At 44.3% G+C, this 19,254-nt stretch overlaps 1 protein-coding gene across 7 annotated transcripts in view; it reads right to left on the bottom strand.

Annotated features, from left to right (window-relative positions):
* Positions 1–19,254, bottom strand: part of ASH1L (ASH1 like histone lysine methyltransferase) — a 183,251-nt gene that overhangs the window by 78,551 nt on the left and 85,446 nt on the right. For all 7 annotated transcript variants that reach the window (XM_030541941.1, XM_030541936.1, XM_030541937.1 and 4 more), the window contains 2 exons: positions 11,581–11,682; positions 5,846–6,581 (listed from right to left, as the gene is read on the bottom strand). In XM_030541941.1, the coding sequence (XP_030397801.1) occupies positions 5,846–6,581; positions 11,581–11,682 (838 nt within the window). The remainder of the gene's footprint in view (positions 1–5,845; positions 6,582–11,580; positions 11,683–19,254) is intronic.

Raw genomic sequence — 19,254 nt, 5'->3', positions numbered from 1 at the left:
GCTGGGCATAAGGACGGTGTAGGTGGGCCCGGAAGGTCCTGCGTTTGGGTCACTGGTGTGTGCATACCCAGCAAGCGCATTATAACGCGATTGTCCTTCAGACTTTGCAACCTGGGATCAGTCTTGTCTGAGAAAAGGCGCTGGCCTTCGAAGGGTAAATTCTGAATAGCTTGTTGCAATTCAGGGGGAAGGCCTGATACCTGGAGCCAGGAGATACGCCTCATTGTCACTCCTGACGCCAGAGTTCTGGCTGCAGAGTTCGCTGCATCCAGAGAGGCCTGGAGGGAGGTTCTCGCTACCTTTTTTACCCTCCTCAAGTAGGGCGGTGAATTCTTGATGGGACTCCTGGGGAAGAAGCTCCGTAAACTTCCCCAAGGACACCCAAGTGTTGAAGTTATACCTACTTAGGAGGGCTTGTTGGTTCGCCACCCTAAGTTGGAGGCCCCCGGCCGAGTATATTTTTGCGGCCTAGGAGGTCCATGCGCCTAGCCTCCTTTGACTTAGGAGCCGTGGCTTGTTGGCCATCACGCTCCCGTTTGTTCACCGATTGGACAACTAGAGAGCAAGGAGGTGGGTGAGTGTAGAGATATTCATACTCCTTTGAGGGGACCATATATTTTCTCTCTACTCCCCTCGCTGTAGGTGGAATCGAAGCTGGGGATTGCCAAATGGTGTCTGCATTAGCCCATATCGTGCGGATGAACGGAAGAGCGACTCTAGTAGGTGTATCAGCCGATAGGATGTCCACGACCAGGTCCTCTATTTCAGGGACCTTCTGCACCTGCAAATTCATATTCTGAGCCACTCGCCTCAAAAGGTCCTGATGGGCCCTGAGGTCAACTGGTGGAGGGCCTGAGGAGGATGTCTCTGCCACCGCCTCATCAGGCGAGGAGGAGGAGGAGGAGAGGCCCGGGACCAAAAGGCCCTGTGGTGGCTCCTGTACTTGAGGGGCGTCATCTGCATCCGATGGAACGTCGGCGACTGCAGATGGAATTGGAGCCTCATCTGTGCCCGTGGGGGGGGGGAGAGCGGCTTAATGTTGCTTCTGGTACCCGGTGTTCTGATGGGGCCGATCGTTGAGCCACTGATGGCGCACCTTGGCTTTGGTGGTATGCCCATGGTGTCCAGAAGGACCAGTGATGAGACCCTTGCTCATGGCTCTGTCTCTCTGGGAATATATGGCTGGGGACGTCAGAGTCACGCTCCTGATGATAGGATGCGCTACCAGCCTGCGATGACACCGATGTATGTCTGGAAGGCCACGGCGGTGCCGACAGGCCCTGGGAGGGCGCCACTGTTCTCGACGCTCGGGCGTGGGGCGGTGCCGGAGAGCGGTACCGGGAGCTATAACGGCACCGCGAGCAAGACCAGGACCTTCTACCATATCGGTGCTGGGAGACTGACCGAGATCTCGAGTCCCTTTGTCTGGAGCGACTGCGGGATACACGGTGCCGAGATCAGTGCCGTGAGCTGGATCGGTTACAGGAGTATCTGTCCGGCCAACGAGATGTCGAACGGTGCCATGAGTACAACCGGTACCACGATGGAGAGTGGCGCCGGGAGCGGGAATGGTGCGATCGAGAGCATCTGCGAGACCGAGATCTTGAACGACGTCTCTCTGGTGGACCAACGTAAGGAGGCCTTACCATGGCCAGCATGCCGATGGATTGTATGACCTGCACCGGTGGTGCTGGGGCTTGAGGCCGTGTTGACTCCTCCACGTCAAGGGAGCTCATCGCAATGACGAAGATCTCCGGCGTAGAAGGGAGGGCAAGCTCAACCACACCATGAGCCGGGGAGCTGTCAGGCATCAGACTCAACGGCCCTTGTGGGACCAGAATCGACGGTGCCGAGCTTGGCGGTGCCGCAATCTGCGGTGCCACAGTTGACGGTGCCGCGGCAGATGACTGTGCTGGACGAACTGTCTTGGAAGAGCACTCCTTCCGTGGAGCAGAAGTTGAAGTGCTATGTTGCTTCCCGGGTCTCAGGGACAGGGAGCGGCGCTGAGCAGATGTCAGTGACGGTAAGGGTCGGTGCCGGGATTCCTTCTCGGTTCCGGAGTGGTCCGGGGCCGAAGGGGCGCTCCTTACCAAAGCAGTCTGTTGGGCGCTCGGTGCCGGTGCTGCAGGACTAAGTGCCGACTCCATGAGAAGCTGTTTCAGTCGAAAGTCCCGCTCCTTCTTTGTCCTTGGTTTAAACGACTTGCATATGCAGCACTTATCAGCAAGGTGGGATTCCCCATGGCACTTGAGGCAGGAGTCATGGGGATCCCCTATTGGCATCGGCTTTTGGCACCCCGAGCATGGTTTGAATCCCAGTGCCTTGGGCATGGGCCCGCACTGAGGTGGAGGAAAGGGGCTAATCCCTGATCCCCCCTTAAACTATATACACTAACTATAAAGACAACAACTAATACTAACTATAACTACAAGAACTCGAACTATACACACAGTAACAGCAAAGAACTACAAGAAGCTAGGGATGTGGAGATCAGCAAAGCCGCGCTCCACAGTTCCAACGACCGTCACGGGCGGTAAGAAGGAACTGAAGGGCCGTTGGGTTGGCAGGGGTAAATATCCAGTGCCATATCGGCGCCACTCCAGGGGGCGCCCAGCCGACCCACCGAGTGTTGCTAGGGTAAAAATCTTCCGATGAGTGTGCACGTGCCACGTGCACACCTAATTGGAATAAATATGAGCAAGCACTCGAAGAAGAATGTATACACCTCTACCCCGATATAACACCCCGGATGTAACGCGGTAAAGCTGCGCTTCTGGGGGCAAAGGGGGCGCGGGGCTGCGCACTCCAGCGGATCAAAGCAAGTTCGATATAATGTGGTTTCACCTATAACGCAGTAAGATTTTTTGGCTCCACAGGACAGCATTATATCGGGGTAGAGGTGTATTTGAAAATCCTCAGAAAATTCATCTGTTAATTTCTGGGTTCTAATCAGTTTTAAATTAGCCTAAAAAGATCACATTACTAAGTCTCACGATAATTTGGGCCCCTCTAGGTTAAAAACTAAAAACACATTTTTAACTTTCTACAATGAGAGTTTGGAGGTCTGGGGTAAATGTAATTTGTAGTTATTTAAAAACAAACAATTATTGGCATTATTTGTCATAATTTAATCTTTATGTTCTGCAGTTAGCTGATGGAAATAATGGTTTATGTTATCTACTTCCATTCTCCAGTGCAGTATGTGGAAACCTTTTTGAGCAGTTTAAGAAAGGAGTACGACTGCCTCTTGACATATGCCCCCGTTATGTTCCCTGCATCCGAAATTGGGTTATGCCCACCTTCCAGAACCCTCTTCCCCAAACATAAGTTGGCATGATTTTCCAGAACTGTGCGGAATACAGAGTAAGGGAAAGTTTGAGGCAAATGTGGTCTGTTTGTGGTGATAAGTCTGGGGAAGGAGGCACTGGAAAAGTGGCATCCCTTCTAGGGAAGAGTTATATATGTGGTCATCATCATAGCTTATCACTTCATTGTCTGTGGTGTACAGTGACTGTTCTAGTGGTAAGGTGTATGCTTTAACTTTTCTTTGTTTGGTTTTATGTTGGGTATGTCATGTACAGGTCGTCCTTAACTGACACGGTTTCGTTATTAATTTATATTGGGTATATGCCACACTCAGAGGTGAAAGTAAGCCAAAACGGTCCGGTCCGGCGTACCGGCAAGAGCTGGTACATAGATGACCATATCGGCAGGAGGCAGCTTCCCCAGGCCAGTGATTTTAAGGGCTCGGGGCTCCCGGCAGCGGCCGCAGCCCCAGGCCCTTTAAATCACCGCCAGAGCACCGCTGCTGGAGACCTGGGGTAGCAGCAGCAGCTGGGAGCCCTGGGGCTCCGGCAGCGATTTAAAGAGCCTGGGGCTCCCCACCGTGGCAGCCAGATCCCCAGGCCCTTTAAGTTGCCACCAAAGCCCCGCTACCAGAGTCCTAGGGTAGTGGTGGTGGCTGGGAGCCCTGGGACTCCAGTGGCAATTTAAAGGGCCTGGAGCTCCTGGCAGTGGCTGGGGCCCCGGGCCCTTTAAATTGCTGGCAGAGCCCCGCTGCCATAGCCCTGGGATAGCAGTGGCGCCTGAGAGCCCCGGGGCTCCCAGCTGCCGCTGTGACTACCACTACCATGGGGCTTAGGCGGTGATTTAAAGGGTCTGGGGATTTAAAGGCCCCATCTCTTCCGGCTGAGGCCCTGCCCCCCTGCTCAGGACTCCGGCGTACTGGTAAGTCCTTTAAGTTACTTTGATGCCTGGCCACACTTGAACAAAATTCAAATCAAAGATCTCCATGATGATGGAACTGTTATTTTCACTTCTTCAGTGGGTGATGTAGGGACAATCTTTGTTATAACCTTTCTGTCACCCAAACTGTCAACTATAATTATGATAGCCTAAAAATATTCTTTGCTAATCAAAGAGTCAGACAAATAATTTCCATTAATTGCTCCATTTGAAGCAGAAGCCCAGAGGGAGAATAGGTTTCACCAAGATTTTTTGTATCCAGTGTCTGCAAGTCTAAATGTTAGAATTACTTTAGATGCGCTCTCATTTTGGTGAGTTATATTCAATAGTTTAAAGATCCTATCTGAGATACCTTAAAGAGGGCTGATTTTCAGAAAGTGTTAGGCACCCCACTTCTGAAAATCAAGTTCCTTTAAGTTTTCTCAAATTTGGCACCCTAATATTGAGGCATTCCTAAAAAAACAGTTACTTCTGAAAATCTTGGCCACTGCTTGCTTCCCATAGGGGGTGAGGAGAGGTGCCTTTTGCTACACATTCGCAAAGATGCAGCTGTGTTCTGCCCAGCACAGCTCTACTGTCATGAGGGACTCTCTGGGCCACTCGTGCGGCTGGCAGTGCATATGGTCTCTCTATCCCAAACCACCCAGTTCCCAGAAGCCATATTATGGCTGCTCCCTGCACTGATTTTGAGGATGACTGCTCCCTACACTCTATTCCCCGTTAGCACATGTAATAGAAGGCCCATAATTTGATACCATGTGAAACAGGTCAACTATTGTAATCATGAAGGTTGAGGAACTGGGTCGCTCAGGTTAGGTCTTCAGTTCAAATCTAGCCCAAAGTCTTTATAATCTGGTTATGATTATGAAGGCTGTTTCAGTACCTATATACAATTAGTTAGTTTCAGTTCAGTTTCTAGCAAACAAGTATGAATTTAAACCCCATCATCTCAACTGCATTCTTTATGGTATTCTCAACAGAGAAGTAAAAAATCAAATACCATGGACATTGCATGGCAATTAACTCCCTTCTAACCTAACCAGGTCCAGGCTGAAGCACACTGATAGAGCAATGAATGGGAAATTTATCTATTTAGGTACTTATATGGCTCTCATCATTATCATATCTGAGAGCCTCATAAGCATTAATTAATTTTATCCTCAGAGGCAAGTTTTATCCCTATTTGTAAATCTGAGGCACAGCACACATTCAGTCATTTGCCCAAGGTTACACAAGAAGTCCATGGCTGAACCAGGAATTTATAGGTCTCTTAAGTACAAATCTACCAACCTTTCTCCCTACAGAGCCACTGCTGCCCTGAGTAGTACAGAGAAGAAAAGTACTTTGGTCTTCAGGGCTACTGATTTAGCACTTTTAGTGAACACCAAATTCACTTTAACAAAAAACAAAAATTAAAAAAGAAGTTATAACTTAAAACTAGCATATGCTGATTCCCTCTGAATTGATCCCCTGTGTCAGAGAAATGTACCTAGCAGTGTATGTAAGATGGGGGATGGAATAGTTGAAGTTTTGGAGAAACACATTTCCTACAGGTTTCAATTGCCTATTCTTTGAAGGTACAAAAATGTAAAGAAATTACCTTTTATTACTCTCCTGCTCATCTTCTGGTACAGACTTCTGTCTTTTCCTGGCCTGTTCCTCTGCAAGCCATCTCTTCCTCTTCCATCCTTTTCTGTGCTCTGCATTCAAGTTCACACTCTGTACTACAGCCTCGATTACATCTGCGACAGTATCAGGTCCAAGGTGTAAAGTGTTGCTCTCTTTCCTTCCCTCTAACTCCTGACTGACAAACCGAGCTGCCTGGAAAGCCTGCATTGAAACTACAGCCTGTAGTGGGTATTTCCGGGGCCTGCCTGGCTTGCGCTTCACAAAGTTATTCCCTGTCCGTGACTGCCTTTGCAGCTTTTTGGCTTTTAGAATTTTATTGACGTGGTCCAGATTTTTCTTGGTTGCCAAGATCTTGTAACTACACATTTTTCTAGCCTGTCGCTGCATAGCTTCAACCACACTTCTCTTCAGATGATGTGGGGAGTAGCTGCTTGGTAATCTGTCTGAAAGAAGTGAGATGCCATCATTGCAAGAATCACTTGGAACTGTAGGAACTAGCAGACTGTCCTGTTTTCCCAGGCCTCTCTCCCTGTTGTGGTTTCGACCAGGGCTAGCTGAAGGTGGAACAGATACATTTGCAATGACTGCTTCTATGGTTTTGTCCAGTGCAGCCTGGCTGTCATGTTGTGCCATGCGCTGCAGTAAACTATCCACTGAATCATCTACAGCAATGCCCAGTTTTGTTCCTCGTGTGGGTATTCCAATCACTGGAAAACACAAATAAACATAAGCATACTAGAACAGATTTTAGTTATGATCATCACTAAATTCTATCAGGTTTAAAACAAATTCCAATAGCTGTATATCCCCCTTGATCTCAGAATACTTAGGAGATATTCCAAATTTTAATTTCTTATAATAGAGCTTCTAAAAATTACATATTGTAAAGATACTTGTTTTTGTAACAGTCTTACTAGGTAGGAGGACTAGGGATGGAAGTAAGAGGGGTACCTGCATTCTGTTTTATGAATTTCTTTCACATTTTTCTTTTCTCTTTGATCTAAGCGGATCAGCACACCTATTTTTCCCTCTTCTGTTTCTTTCAGGGCAGAATGATAAAGACATTGTCAATTAAAGAAAAGCCTGAAAGGATGCATTAGTCTGCAGCAGTAAAGTGCTTAAGAGTATGCCACTTTTCTTCTCATGTTCTGATCCTGCAAATACTTATGCACATGAATTCAAGTGTGAAAGTGTTTTCAGGATTAGGGGCTTTGAATTGTAAGTTCTTCAGGGTAGGGATCATGTCTTTGTATGTGTTTGTACAGTACCATGAAAGGAGCTGGTCCAAACCATTATCATAATTATAGTTGCCATCCCCCGCCCCCTGGTTAGATGGTGATCAGCATTTGGAATCTGGTCTCAGAACTGACTGCAGAATCCAATATATTAGAATTAAAAAAAAGAAAAATAGCGTGGACACCGAGGATGACCTGGAGAGTAAGTGGGGTAGGACTCATGATCACAAGCACTGGAGAAAAAAAGACTGCTATTGTTGGGTTCAGAAACAAATTTTCCCCCATGAGATCAATTCCTATACAAATAATAACAGTCTCAGAAATTCTGTGAACACATAATTTAAACGCTGATCAAATGTTAAGCACTATTTCAAATCATTAGCTATACTGCTAATGAAACTGACTGTGCATTAAGGAAATGACCTGGAATACCCAGAGAAAGCAGCAAGATCATTTACACAGGAAACAAACATAGCCCATTTTTTAAATGTGAAGGCTATTCTATGTGCTTTGGATCTTCATCTGCACACTGTTACTTGAAAGAGAGAGTTTCCAGATCAGCCATGCTGTTGATGCAGTATAAGAAGGGATTTGTTCCAAATGAGCTGTTTCCCAAAGATGCCATGTTGGTTTTTACAGATAAGATTTATTAGAAGAAACTCTGCTCTCACTGGAATAAAAAGAATGCTCTTAGTCTTTTCCTAAATATATTTCAGTTACATATTTGCATTTACAAAATGTTACAGTTATTATTGCCAATTACTGAGATTACATTTATTTAAATGGCTGGATGGTAAGACAGTAGAGTGTGTTCTGGTGTAAGCATAACTTTTAAAGGAAAGACACCATGAAGCTTTGCTGTCAGCAAAGTTTGTATTTTCTGGCAGGAGGGAGACTGTGCATTAGCTCAGTGGTTCTCAATGAGGGGTACATGTACCTCTGGGGGTACACAGAAGTCTTCCAGAGGGTACATCAACTCATCTAGATGTTTGCCTAGTTTTACAAGAGACTATATAAAAGCGCTAGCAAAGTCAGTATTAAGATTTCATACAGACAATGACTTGCTTATACTGCTCTATATACTATATCAGCAGTTCTCAAACTGTGGGTTGCGACTCCAAAGTGGGTCGTGAGTTTGTTTTCATGGGGTCGCCAGGGCCGGTGTTAGACTAGCTGGGACCCAGGGCAAAAAGCCAAAGCCAAAGCCCAAGCCCCCCCGGCCTGGGGTTGAAGCCCAAGACCAAGCAACTTAACTTTGTGAATCCCTCTGTGGTGTGGGACCCCAGGCAAATGCCCTGCTTGCCACCCCCAATGCTGGCCCTGAGAGTAGGAATAGACTCTATGTGGAGAACAACATAATAGTTGCTGTTGCTTCACTGGCTCCTAGAATGGCAAGTCTCACAAGTGAAAAACAGGCTCAAGTATCACACTGAAATATAAGTACAATATTTATATTCCAGTTGGTTTATTTTATAATTATAAGGTAAAAATTAGAAAATAAGCAATTTTTCAGTAGTAGTGTGCTGTGACACTTTTGTATTTTTCTGTCTGACTTTGTAAGCAAGTAGTTTTTAAGTGAGGTGAATCTTGGGATACGCAAGACAAATCAGATTCCTGAAAGGGGTACAGTAGTCTGGAATGATTGAGAGCCACTGCGTTAGTTGACAGATAAGACACAGAGAGTTTAAGATAAATGTTTGTGTTCACCAGTCCAAGTCAAAGACTCAGAAGACAAGAAAAAGAATATTAATGAAAATGTACACACCACTGAGTTCTCAAATTAATAAATCTACAAACACAATTGATAATAGTTTTCAGAGATGGAAGGCAACTTAAATGAGAAAGAATCGGCCATTCAACTTCTAAAATCTTCTTATGACCAAATCACTTCTTAAAGGTGTTTGGAAAGAAATACAAGAACATGTGATAGGTCACAGCTATTAGTGTCAACTGTGAACACTTCGTAAACTCAGCAACCTCATTCTCACTGAAACAAGGGGAAGATTCACACTGTCTGCTTTCAATTTTAGATGCAATATTAAAAACAAATAAATCATCCTTAGCTCTGTTACAACTTTTTAGATAAAAAATGTTGAGGAAATGGAATGCCTCTGGGATTCCTTATAGGCACACCATCTGTTTAGTAAACTTAGCTATGTAAACAGCTGCACTAACTGAAGATAATCAAACTATACAACACAACACATTTTCGGATGTGTAATTTGATGGCTTGTCCTTGAACTGGTGTTCCTGTTTTGAAACTAATCCAAAAAGGATCAGACAAAACGTATGATCCCAATGACAGCTGCAGCACTGGTCATGCATGCCTAGAGCACTTGGTAACAAAGATGCTTTCTATGACAAAAACACTGAAATACACAATGTGCTCACAATCTATAAAGAATTTAAAGACACAAATGGTCACATCAGAAGCTCTAACAGCTTCATCTCTATGGTGATGATAAATTTGCCATTCAGTTTTCTATTTGTACTCTTCTTTCACAAGAGACATCCTGAATTTTCAATGTCTTCCTGCACACAGACTTGTGCCAGTGGATTAAATTAACTGTTTTTAATTGTCTCTTTAAAATGAACATGTAAAAAGTAAGTCAGTCAGTCAAACGGGACATCTTCGCTCTGTATAGGAATATGCTAAAAAAAAAAAAGAACTTTAAATTTCGCTGTTTAAATTAAGGCTCTGAGCAATCTTGGCACCTTGTGGACCCTTGGAAATGATAAAAATGAACAACAATTTCTGCAATGACTGGTGGCTGTGCCACCAATCCAATTTATGTTGTAAGAGATAATGAATGCTGCCAATCAACTGCATATGGCCACGCTACCAGTTTACATAAGTGCACTTGAATCCAATTTACACAGCAAAAAACAGCCATACTACTAATCTAATTACATACTGACATAGTCTGTTTTTGGATTTTCAAGGTGCTCACCACCGTATTTTTTAACAATTATATTCATTTTTTAACAAATACAGTCATTGTGATAGGCACTATACAAGCATACAATAATGATAGTACACTACCCAAAGAACTTATTATGAGGCTTGGCAGAATTCTATTTTTATTTTTTTATAATTTAAATGGATATCAATGTTTATTTTTAAGCTTTTTTATGTTTATCTATTTAAATTTTCACAGTTGTGGAAAATTGGGGATGGGAATCAGATAATAATTATTTAAGAACAGTAAACACTGAGATTCAAAACCTTAAAGCTTTATAATCATTAATGACAAATTGTGTATGTTGACATATGACATTGACAAAGTAAATATCCTTAACTAAAAATCTCAAGTTCTCATGAAGTGTTTTTCTTACTTTGCCTATCTGTACATTTTGATTAATATTAGTGGAAATATTTTTTGTTGTTGGTTTGCGTGTGTGTACACTCAAATTGACATTTACCAATAAAAATCTAATCCTCCCTAGCCTATATATAATATAAAACATAAGAAGTGACAAGTGGATGAGACAAACAAGCCAGGGTAACAGGGAGACAGGGTACCAAATATAATAGGATGTGCACAGTTCTTAGTCATTCTGTAGCAATGATCACACCTTGCCATCTGCCAAGATGTTATCACGTTGCTGTTTTCTGTATGCATTCTGCAGGCGGTGAGCTTTGAAGAAGGGGTGGTAACTTCATAGATTTTGACTGGGCACTTTACCCACATAGGAGAGTGCATGAATGGTTGGTCAGAGAAGAGGACGATTGAGGCTGCATCATTGCTCATGATTTATTAAACTTTCCAGTACCCCTTACTTCAATAAGCAGAATTATTCTTCACTGGTGTCTTCCAGGAGAAATGTTACTGAACTATTCTGTAGTCACCACATTAGAGGGAAAGTATACATAGAGATGAGAAAGAAGTGTCAAGTCTTTGTGTCATCCTTATGTAGGGTGACCAGATGTCCCGATTTTACAGGGACAGTCCCGATTTTTGGGTCTTTTTCTCATATAGGCTCCTATTACCTCCCACCCCGTCCCGATTTTTCACATTTGCTGTCTGGTCACCCTATCCTTATGTCTGGTAAAAGAAAATGCACTTTTTCATCTCTTCCTTCACTAATAATAGCCGATCTTGTTCTGCCCCCTTTTTTCCCTTCATTTTTTAATTTTTTTTTTTTAAAGGAAATAGCCTCTTTACAGAGAAAAGGTATGGCCAATTCCAGACCCAAAGATGACAGTATCTCAGAGGAATGGCCCAATCAAAAGCAAGGGCTACAATAGAAACTGTTTTGCATCATTAAGTGTAAAAGTCACTCCTGCTTTAAGAAAGGGCATGAGACACAACTGAAAGTGTCTACTGGGGTGGGGGGCCCAGCATCTGTGTGCTGAGGCACTATTGTTGTTAGGTCTCCTCTCGTACTGCTGCCTTCCCTGTCTATTGTAGTTCAGCCCTCAGCATAGTATCTATCCTGACAACCTTGGTGAAGAACAAATGTTACTTGCCTGTAGAAGACGTGCTCTCAGAAGTAGATCTCTTTCTGGAAGGGCTGCAATTTGTGCTCTCTGGCTGTCTCTGGGAGGGCTTGTCCTGTGCTGGCAGGGTGCCTGAAAAGCAGAGGAGGGAAAACAAAAGCCCAAGAGAACTTAAATTAACTTAAAATTAGAAATGCCAATGAAACACATTCCAGATGTCAAATGTTTAAAGCAGGATAACAATTTTTACCAGAAATAACACTTGTTTGTATGGGGCATGCAAGTGGGGAAAGGCAGAGTTTCTCAGGTCCCATGGTTAGTGACAATCATAAACACTACCCTCCTAGATAGAGGGGGCTGTTTTATATTTAAACTAACTTTTACTATATGTAATTCAGATTAAAGACTTTTAAACTCATGGTTGTATATCAGCAACAGTATACACACTCCCCCAATACCTCACTTTGCAGGAAAGTAAACAAGATTAGAAGAATTCTTGCATCTCTGGGTACATACAAGGGTTTGTATATTTAAAGTGTTAGTGGAGCTATCTGTATCTGCAAAGTGCAATGCGTTATATGCACAAGCACAAGAGGAGGCTGGGTAGAGAACCACATAGAAATTTGGCACTTAATCTCCAAAAATAATATGTAATAATAATCTAAACCATATTACAGTTCTAACGTACATAAATGAGCTGCCTGCATGAGACTGTGAAATACTTAACAAATTTTATCCATGTCTTAGCTGAATATTTCCTTTCTTGGAATAATGGGGGCCACAGACCGAGGACATTGGGTACTCTGCTCTATGCAGCCTTGGAGGCAGACTAACCCTGTCAATCAGAGGCAGGGCAGCTGTGGCAGGGCAGGGCAACCTCCGAGAAACCGTCAGTTGAGACATTTCCATAGCCTAGGAAAAATGAAGCACGCTATATCAGTAAGGAAGATGAGTCATTAAGCCTAAACAGAACAAGGAATTCTGCAGAGCAAGGAATTAAGTTAATAAACTTTGATAATAAGTCAGTATCTTTTCCCACTTAACACCCCATTTAGTGTGGATTGAATCTGTGGACCTCATTATTCTAAGAAAGGTAGTTTTCAGGTAAGACATGGATACATTTTCCTTTTCTTATACGTAATGAGATCCCCAGATCCATGACACTGGGATTTTATAGCAGTGTTCACTCAGGAAGGGAACTATATACAGACATTCACAGAGGTGAGAGGGATAACCCTTTCCAAATAGTTACAAGGATGCTACAGTGAAGAGCACCGTCTACTGAAGGCAGCGGCAAATGATGACTGGATGTTCAACTTGTAGGATTTTAAAGGTGGCATGAACAGATGACCAGGTGGCTGGTTTACAGATTTTCTTGTATGGGGCACATGGTCTTTCTGCCCATGAAGCTGCTTTGGCTCTGAGGCAGTGAACTCTGATATTGGAAAATGCAATTAGGCTTTTTGACTTGTACGCCTCTGAGATACAATATCTCAGCCACTTGGAAGGGAGGATTTTGAAGCCTTCTTTCCCTCTAAACAGTGGATAATAAAGCATAAAAAAAGTGTTTGCCATTCTGACCTGTGCTCTGTAGTGAATATATACTTTGAGATCTCTGCAGACATCCAAAGTATGTCACAAATTCTCTTTGGAGTGTGACAGAACTTGACAGAAAGAGGGAAGAATAATTTCCTGCTCTAGGGAGCTTGGAGTTTATCTTGATTATGAAGACAGGGTTGGTTCTGAGGATCACTTAAGCCTTATAGAACATGCAGTAATGAAGTTCCAGGAAAAGAGCTCCTAACTCAAACACCCTGCAAACAGATGTAATTCTCATGAAACAAAACCATTTTAAATGGTTAAAAAGTAATTACACACCTTCACTAATGGTTCAAATGGAGGCCCTATGACAACATTCAGAACCAGGTACGATCCAATAAAATAACTTTATGTACATCAGGAGGACGTAGATGAGATGATGCTCTCATAAGAAAAATGCTGGATAACTGGGTATGATGAAAATTCACGAGTTGTCTATTGCACAGGGGATAATAGATAAAACAGCAACTTGATCTTTGTGTTTGAACTGCCAGGCCTAACTTTAAGTCAATTCTGAAGATATGTGAGAATCTGTGGTACCAATACAGGTGTAAGCGGATGAGGAGAGGTCAGACCTTTGACTTGGGACCAACGGTTAAAGCTCAACCAGGCCCTTGAATACACTGAATAGATTTATTTCTGGAAGCTAAAATTGTGGATATTATCTCTCCGAATTACCTCTGACTTAAGAGGCTCTGTCCAAGAACCATACAGCTAGTCTCAGACTGTCTGGATTTTGATTGGCTCTTGAAATATCATCTCTCTTCTAGATGGAAAGTAGATGAGTGATCTCTGTACCCTGTGAAGAGGATAAAAGAACCAAGGCCTCCTTGGCCAGAATAGGGATAACAGAATTACCGGTGCTGCTTCACTCCTAATCTTCTGTGGAATTCTGAGGAGGACAGAAAAAGGGAGGGAAGGCATGTAAGAGTCCCTTTTGGCCATCTTTGCAACAAGGCATTTGTTGCATTGGGTCTGTGATCCCACCAGTAAGAGAATAACTCTGAAACCATGCAATTCAGGTGGGGGGCAAACATATCTATTGCTGAGAGAGTACAATTTTTATACTAGGAGATGAAACACGTCTAAGGCGTAGTTTTCATTCCGGATGTTCTAGCTTTTGCTTCTTGAGCTAGTTGGCTGTCGCATTCAATTTTGCCTTGGATAAGAAAAGAGTGAATTGAGTGCAGATTCTCCTTTGCCCAAGTCATCAGGAGGTGAGTTTCTCTTCACAGGAGAGTAGACCTTGTTCCCTTAATCTGTTGATGCATGATACAGCTGAGCTGTTGTCTATCTTGATCAGCACTTGAGGTAAGTCCAGAGATGGGAGCAGAGCCTTGAGACCACACTGGATTGCCCTGAGCTCTCCTCAGTTTATGGTATGCTTGTGCTATTGTTTGGATTAGATTCCTTGTACAATCTCTGTCCCTTCGTGAATGACCTGAGAATTCTCCTGGCATGATATACCTTAGTTGAGCAGTGGATAAGAGACAGTTGAGGGAGGGATAAGATGAAGTTCTGTAGTGGCCTCACGTGAGCACTGATGCACTAAGAATATCCACACAGGAGATCACTAATCCCAGAAGAGACAGAAACATATGAATGGATACTCTCCCCTTGAGAAGTTGACCATTTTAATAAAATGGGTCTGCTTCTCATTTGTTTCCTGCAATTTGTAGAGGACAGTTACTGTTCCCACTCAGACTGTGAATATGCTGAGACTGCAAACTGACTCTCATAAAACCATGGCTCTGCAGCCCTTATTGCTTTGATAGTACAATCCATGACTGACTGAATGAGGCTCAGGAAAGGAGGTCACCCAGAAAGGGGTAGACTGGAAGCCATCCTTTCTGATGGCTGATATTAACACTAGCAGCATTTTTGCAAACACTTGCAGTGCTGTTGCCAAACCAAATAGCAAGGACTTGTATCAGTAACATTGTGCTCTGAGAGCAAAGGTGAAGCAGCATCTGTGAGACTGAAAAATTGAGTCTCATAGACATTCAGACAGGCATCCTTCAAATCTACAGATATCATGCAGTTCCCTCTGTGGATGGCAGTTAGTCTGGATTTTAAAGTCTCCATCTTGAATTTATTTATTTTTTAATCTGTGGAGATACCTGACATTGAGAAGTGCTGTGTAGCCTTCTGATTTTTTTTTTTAAATGAGGAACAATATGGAATAAGGCCTTCTTTCTTCTGAAGAGATGTGGACAGGTTCAATTGCTCCCATTTGCAGGAGATGTAGGATGGCTGTCTGTATGCCCTGACTACTTCTCAGGCAAAACCTCCTAGGCTGTGCAAATGTTTTTTGCACAGCCTAGGAGCATTCTTTGATAGGATAACGAGCCTTGTGGATAAGGGAGAAGCGGTGGATGTGATATACCTAGACTTTAGTAAGGCATTTGATACGGTCTCGCATGATATTCTTATAGATAAACTAGGAAAGTATAATTTCGATGGGGCTACTATAAGGTGGGTGCATAACTGGCTAGATAACCACACTCAGAGAGTAGTTATTAATGGCTCCCAATCCTGCTGGAAAGGTATAACAAGTGAGGTTCCGCAGGGGTCTGTTTTGGGACCGGCTCTGTTCAATATCTTCATCAACGATTTAGATGTTGGCATAGAAAGTACGCTTATTAAGTTTGCAGACGATACCAAACTGGGAGGGACTGCAACTGCTTTGGAGGACAGGGTCAAAATTCAAAATGATCTGGACAAATTGGAGAAATGGTCTGAGGTAAACAGGATGAAGTTCAATAAAGATAAATGCAAAGTGCTCCACTTAGGAAGGAACAATCAGTTTCACACATATAGAATGGGAAGAGACTGTCTAGGAAGGAGTATGGCAGAAAGAGATCTAGGGGTCATAGTGGACCACAAGCTTAATATGAGTCAACAGTGTGATACTGTTGCAAAAAAAGCAAACGTGATTCTGGGATGCATTAACAGGTGTGTTGTAAACAAGACATGAGAAGTCATTCTTCTGCTTTACTCTGCGCTGGTTAGGCCTCAACTGGAGTATTGTGTCCAGTTCTGGGCACCGCATTTCAAGAAAGATGTGGAGAAATTGGAGAAGGTCCAGAGAAGAGCAACAAGAAAGATTAAAGGTCTTGAAAACATGACCTATGAAGGAAGGCTGAAGGAATTGGGTTTGTTTAGTTTGGAAAAGAGAAGACTGAGAGGGGACATGATAGCAGTTTTCAGGTATCTAAAAGGGTGTCATCAGGAGGAGGGAGAAAACTTGTTCACCTTAGCCTCCAATGATAGAACAAGAAGCAATGGGCTTAAACTGCAGCAAGGGAGATTTAGGTTGGACATTAGGAAAAAGTTCCTAACTGTCAGGGTAGTTAAACACTGGAATAAATTGCCTAGGGAAGTTGTGGAATCTCCATCTCTGGAGATATTTAAGAGTAGGTTTGATAAATGTCTATTAGGGATGGTCTAGACAGTATTTGGTCCTGCCATGAGGGCAGGGGACTGGACTCGATGACCTCTTGAGGTCCCTTCCAGTCCTAGAGTCTATGAGTAATTGGTTGACAGAGATCATACTTGCCATACTGTCCATCAATATTAGCACTGCAGGGCACACAGGGTATGCCTGCATGGCAAAATCATCATCAGCGAATCTCAGAGCCTGGGCCAACTGACTTGAGCTTGCACAATGGGGCTAAAACCAGCACTGTAGATGTTCCTGCTTGGGCTGGGGTTCTGAAACCGGCAAGTGGAGTGGGCCTCAAAGCTTAAGCTCCAAACCAAGTTGGAATGTCTACACATTGTTTGTAGCCCGGTAATGCAAGCCTCGGGAGCCCAAGTCAGTTGACCTGGCCTCTGAGACACACTATCGCAGGTCTTTTCTTTTTCTTTTTTTTGCAGTGTAGACATACCCTTAGGGCAGGGGAGGGCAAACTTTTTGGCCTGAGGGCCACATCTGGGTATGGAAATTGTATGGTAGGGCTGGGGCAGGGGATTGGGGCTCAGGGATGTAGGCTCCGAGCGGCACTTACCTCAAGCAGCTCCTGGAAGTAGCAGCAAGTGCCCCCTCCAGCTCGTACGTTTAAGGTCAACCAAGGGGCTCTGCGCGCTGCCCCCACCCCAAGCGCTGCCCCTACAGCTCCCATTGCTGCAGCTCTCAGCCAATTGTAGCTGCGGGAGCAGCACTTGGAGTGGGGACAGTGCATGAGGCCTCCTGGCTGACCGTAAATGTAGGAGTCAAAGGGGGGCATGCTGCTGCTTCCAGGAGCTGCGCAGAGCCGCCCCCGACCTCACTCCCCAGCTGGAGTGCGGGAGTGGGGCAAGCCCCACACCCTGCTTCCCAGAAGGAGCTCGAGGGCCAGATTAAATCGGCTGGCGGGTTAGATGTCGCCCGCAAGCCGTAGTTTGCCCACCCCTGCCTTAGGGTGTTAGATAACAGTTCTCTTTTGTTTATATATTTATTCTTCCTAGACAGATGCCCTCGATAGTGTTTATGCCTGAAGGAGGCTGGAATTATGCCTGCCTTGACCTGGCTGCCTACAAAGGGCCTGTATAGTGAGGAGGCCCCTCTTTCAGGTAAAAGTTTTTCCCAGTTAGAAATGATGAGTACTTGACCATCAGGGGAAAGGGCACATATATCTTTGGTAGTGATACCAGGATAAATTTTGACTGATGCATACTGAGGAACCTTCTGGCTTCACAGAATGAAGCCCAGGGGACATGTGGGATAGAAGATATGGTGGGAAAAGAGCAATAACTAGTACATTAGGACCTGGTGATTCACAGCAACAGCTGAAAATGACAATCCAATATTTAAGACATGGCGACCTGCAGTGGCAGCTGAAGACAACAGCACAAAGCTTTTCCAGTTTTTAGGTCTGACAAGAAATCCTTATTCTACTATTACACATTCACAGGGTGCATGACCAGAGATATATAGCTATTAACCTGTCGAAGACATCTGCAGAGATAAACGCAGTTCACAATACACTTTCCCTGAAAGTCTATTCTTTGTGTAGGGTTACCCCCCAGTATTTTATGAATTGAGCTGATGGATGTGTTATGTGATCTGATGTGCTGGCCTTCCTCCCCTAAGCAGAGAGAATTTCCTTTGTGGGGTTGTGTGTACAAATGCCTAGAGGAAACAGAATATGTCTTTGACTTGGTCTTTTTTGCATTGATTTGCCATGCTGCACTTTATGAAGGAGAGCAGGGGAGCTAAATGTTGGTGGATTACCCTGGGCTGCACTCCATGAAGGTGAGCAGGAGAACTAGGTACTGAAGAATATTTGCCCTGTCACAGTCCATGAAGCTGAATAGGAGAACAAGTTGCTGAGGATTTTTTCCCTGCTGCCCTCCATGAAGGTGAGCAAGGGAGCAAGGTGCTGAGGATTATCAGACTGGCTGCACTGCACAGACTTATGCAGTTTGAGGGAAACAGACTCCACTTTTTGCCTCTAGAGTGCCTCCTAGAGGAATCCCCTAAATCAGACTTTTCAGTAGATGAAGAGAATTAGGGGCTCATGAGTGCGTGCATGCACTTTATGTTAGGTTGTCTAGATTGGTGTGAACATCTGAGACCTCTTTCTTACGACTCCCCTTGATCATCCTCCTCCTCATGAGGGAGAGAAATTTCAAACTGATGGTTCCCTGGAAGGGAGCAGGGCCTTGTGATTATTCTTTTGAATGGCTTTCTTGCCCTGAGAAACAGGAGTTTTGTGCTGGATTGGGTCCAAAAGGCAACTTCCCAGGTCTCAGGCTCTGTGTAAGGGAGATTCCTGGATGTGGCCCAGAGATAGGTTGAGCCCACCCAAGGTGGCCAATACAAAGCCACCAGGCTTCAACCCTGGACATTCAAAGGGAGTCGTTGACCCATTTGCTGCACTCGAAGACATCTCTGGGCTGACATTGCTGTCAGGGTGTAACCCTGAGCCACTGCAGGCTTGGGCAGTGGGCATGCTATAGAATGGAGGAAGGAGTTGGGTCCAAGGGCCCCTTACTAGGCTCTCCTTATTCTGTCTGTGAATCTTTGACAGTACAGTAGCTCCCTGCCACTGTAGAAGCATGGGGGTGGGACTGGGCAGCTGCTTCAAGGTCAACAGATGGGGCTGTGAATGTGAGCTCCAG

This window comes from Gopherus evgoodei, chromosome 24 (genome assembly GCF_007399415.2).
Source record: "Gopherus evgoodei ecotype Sinaloan lineage chromosome 24, rGopEvg1_v1.p, whole genome shotgun sequence".
Lineage (NCBI taxonomy): Eukaryota > Metazoa > Chordata > Testudines > Testudinidae > Gopherus > Gopherus evgoodei.
This window is presented reverse-complemented; position numbering and strand designations above follow the sequence as displayed.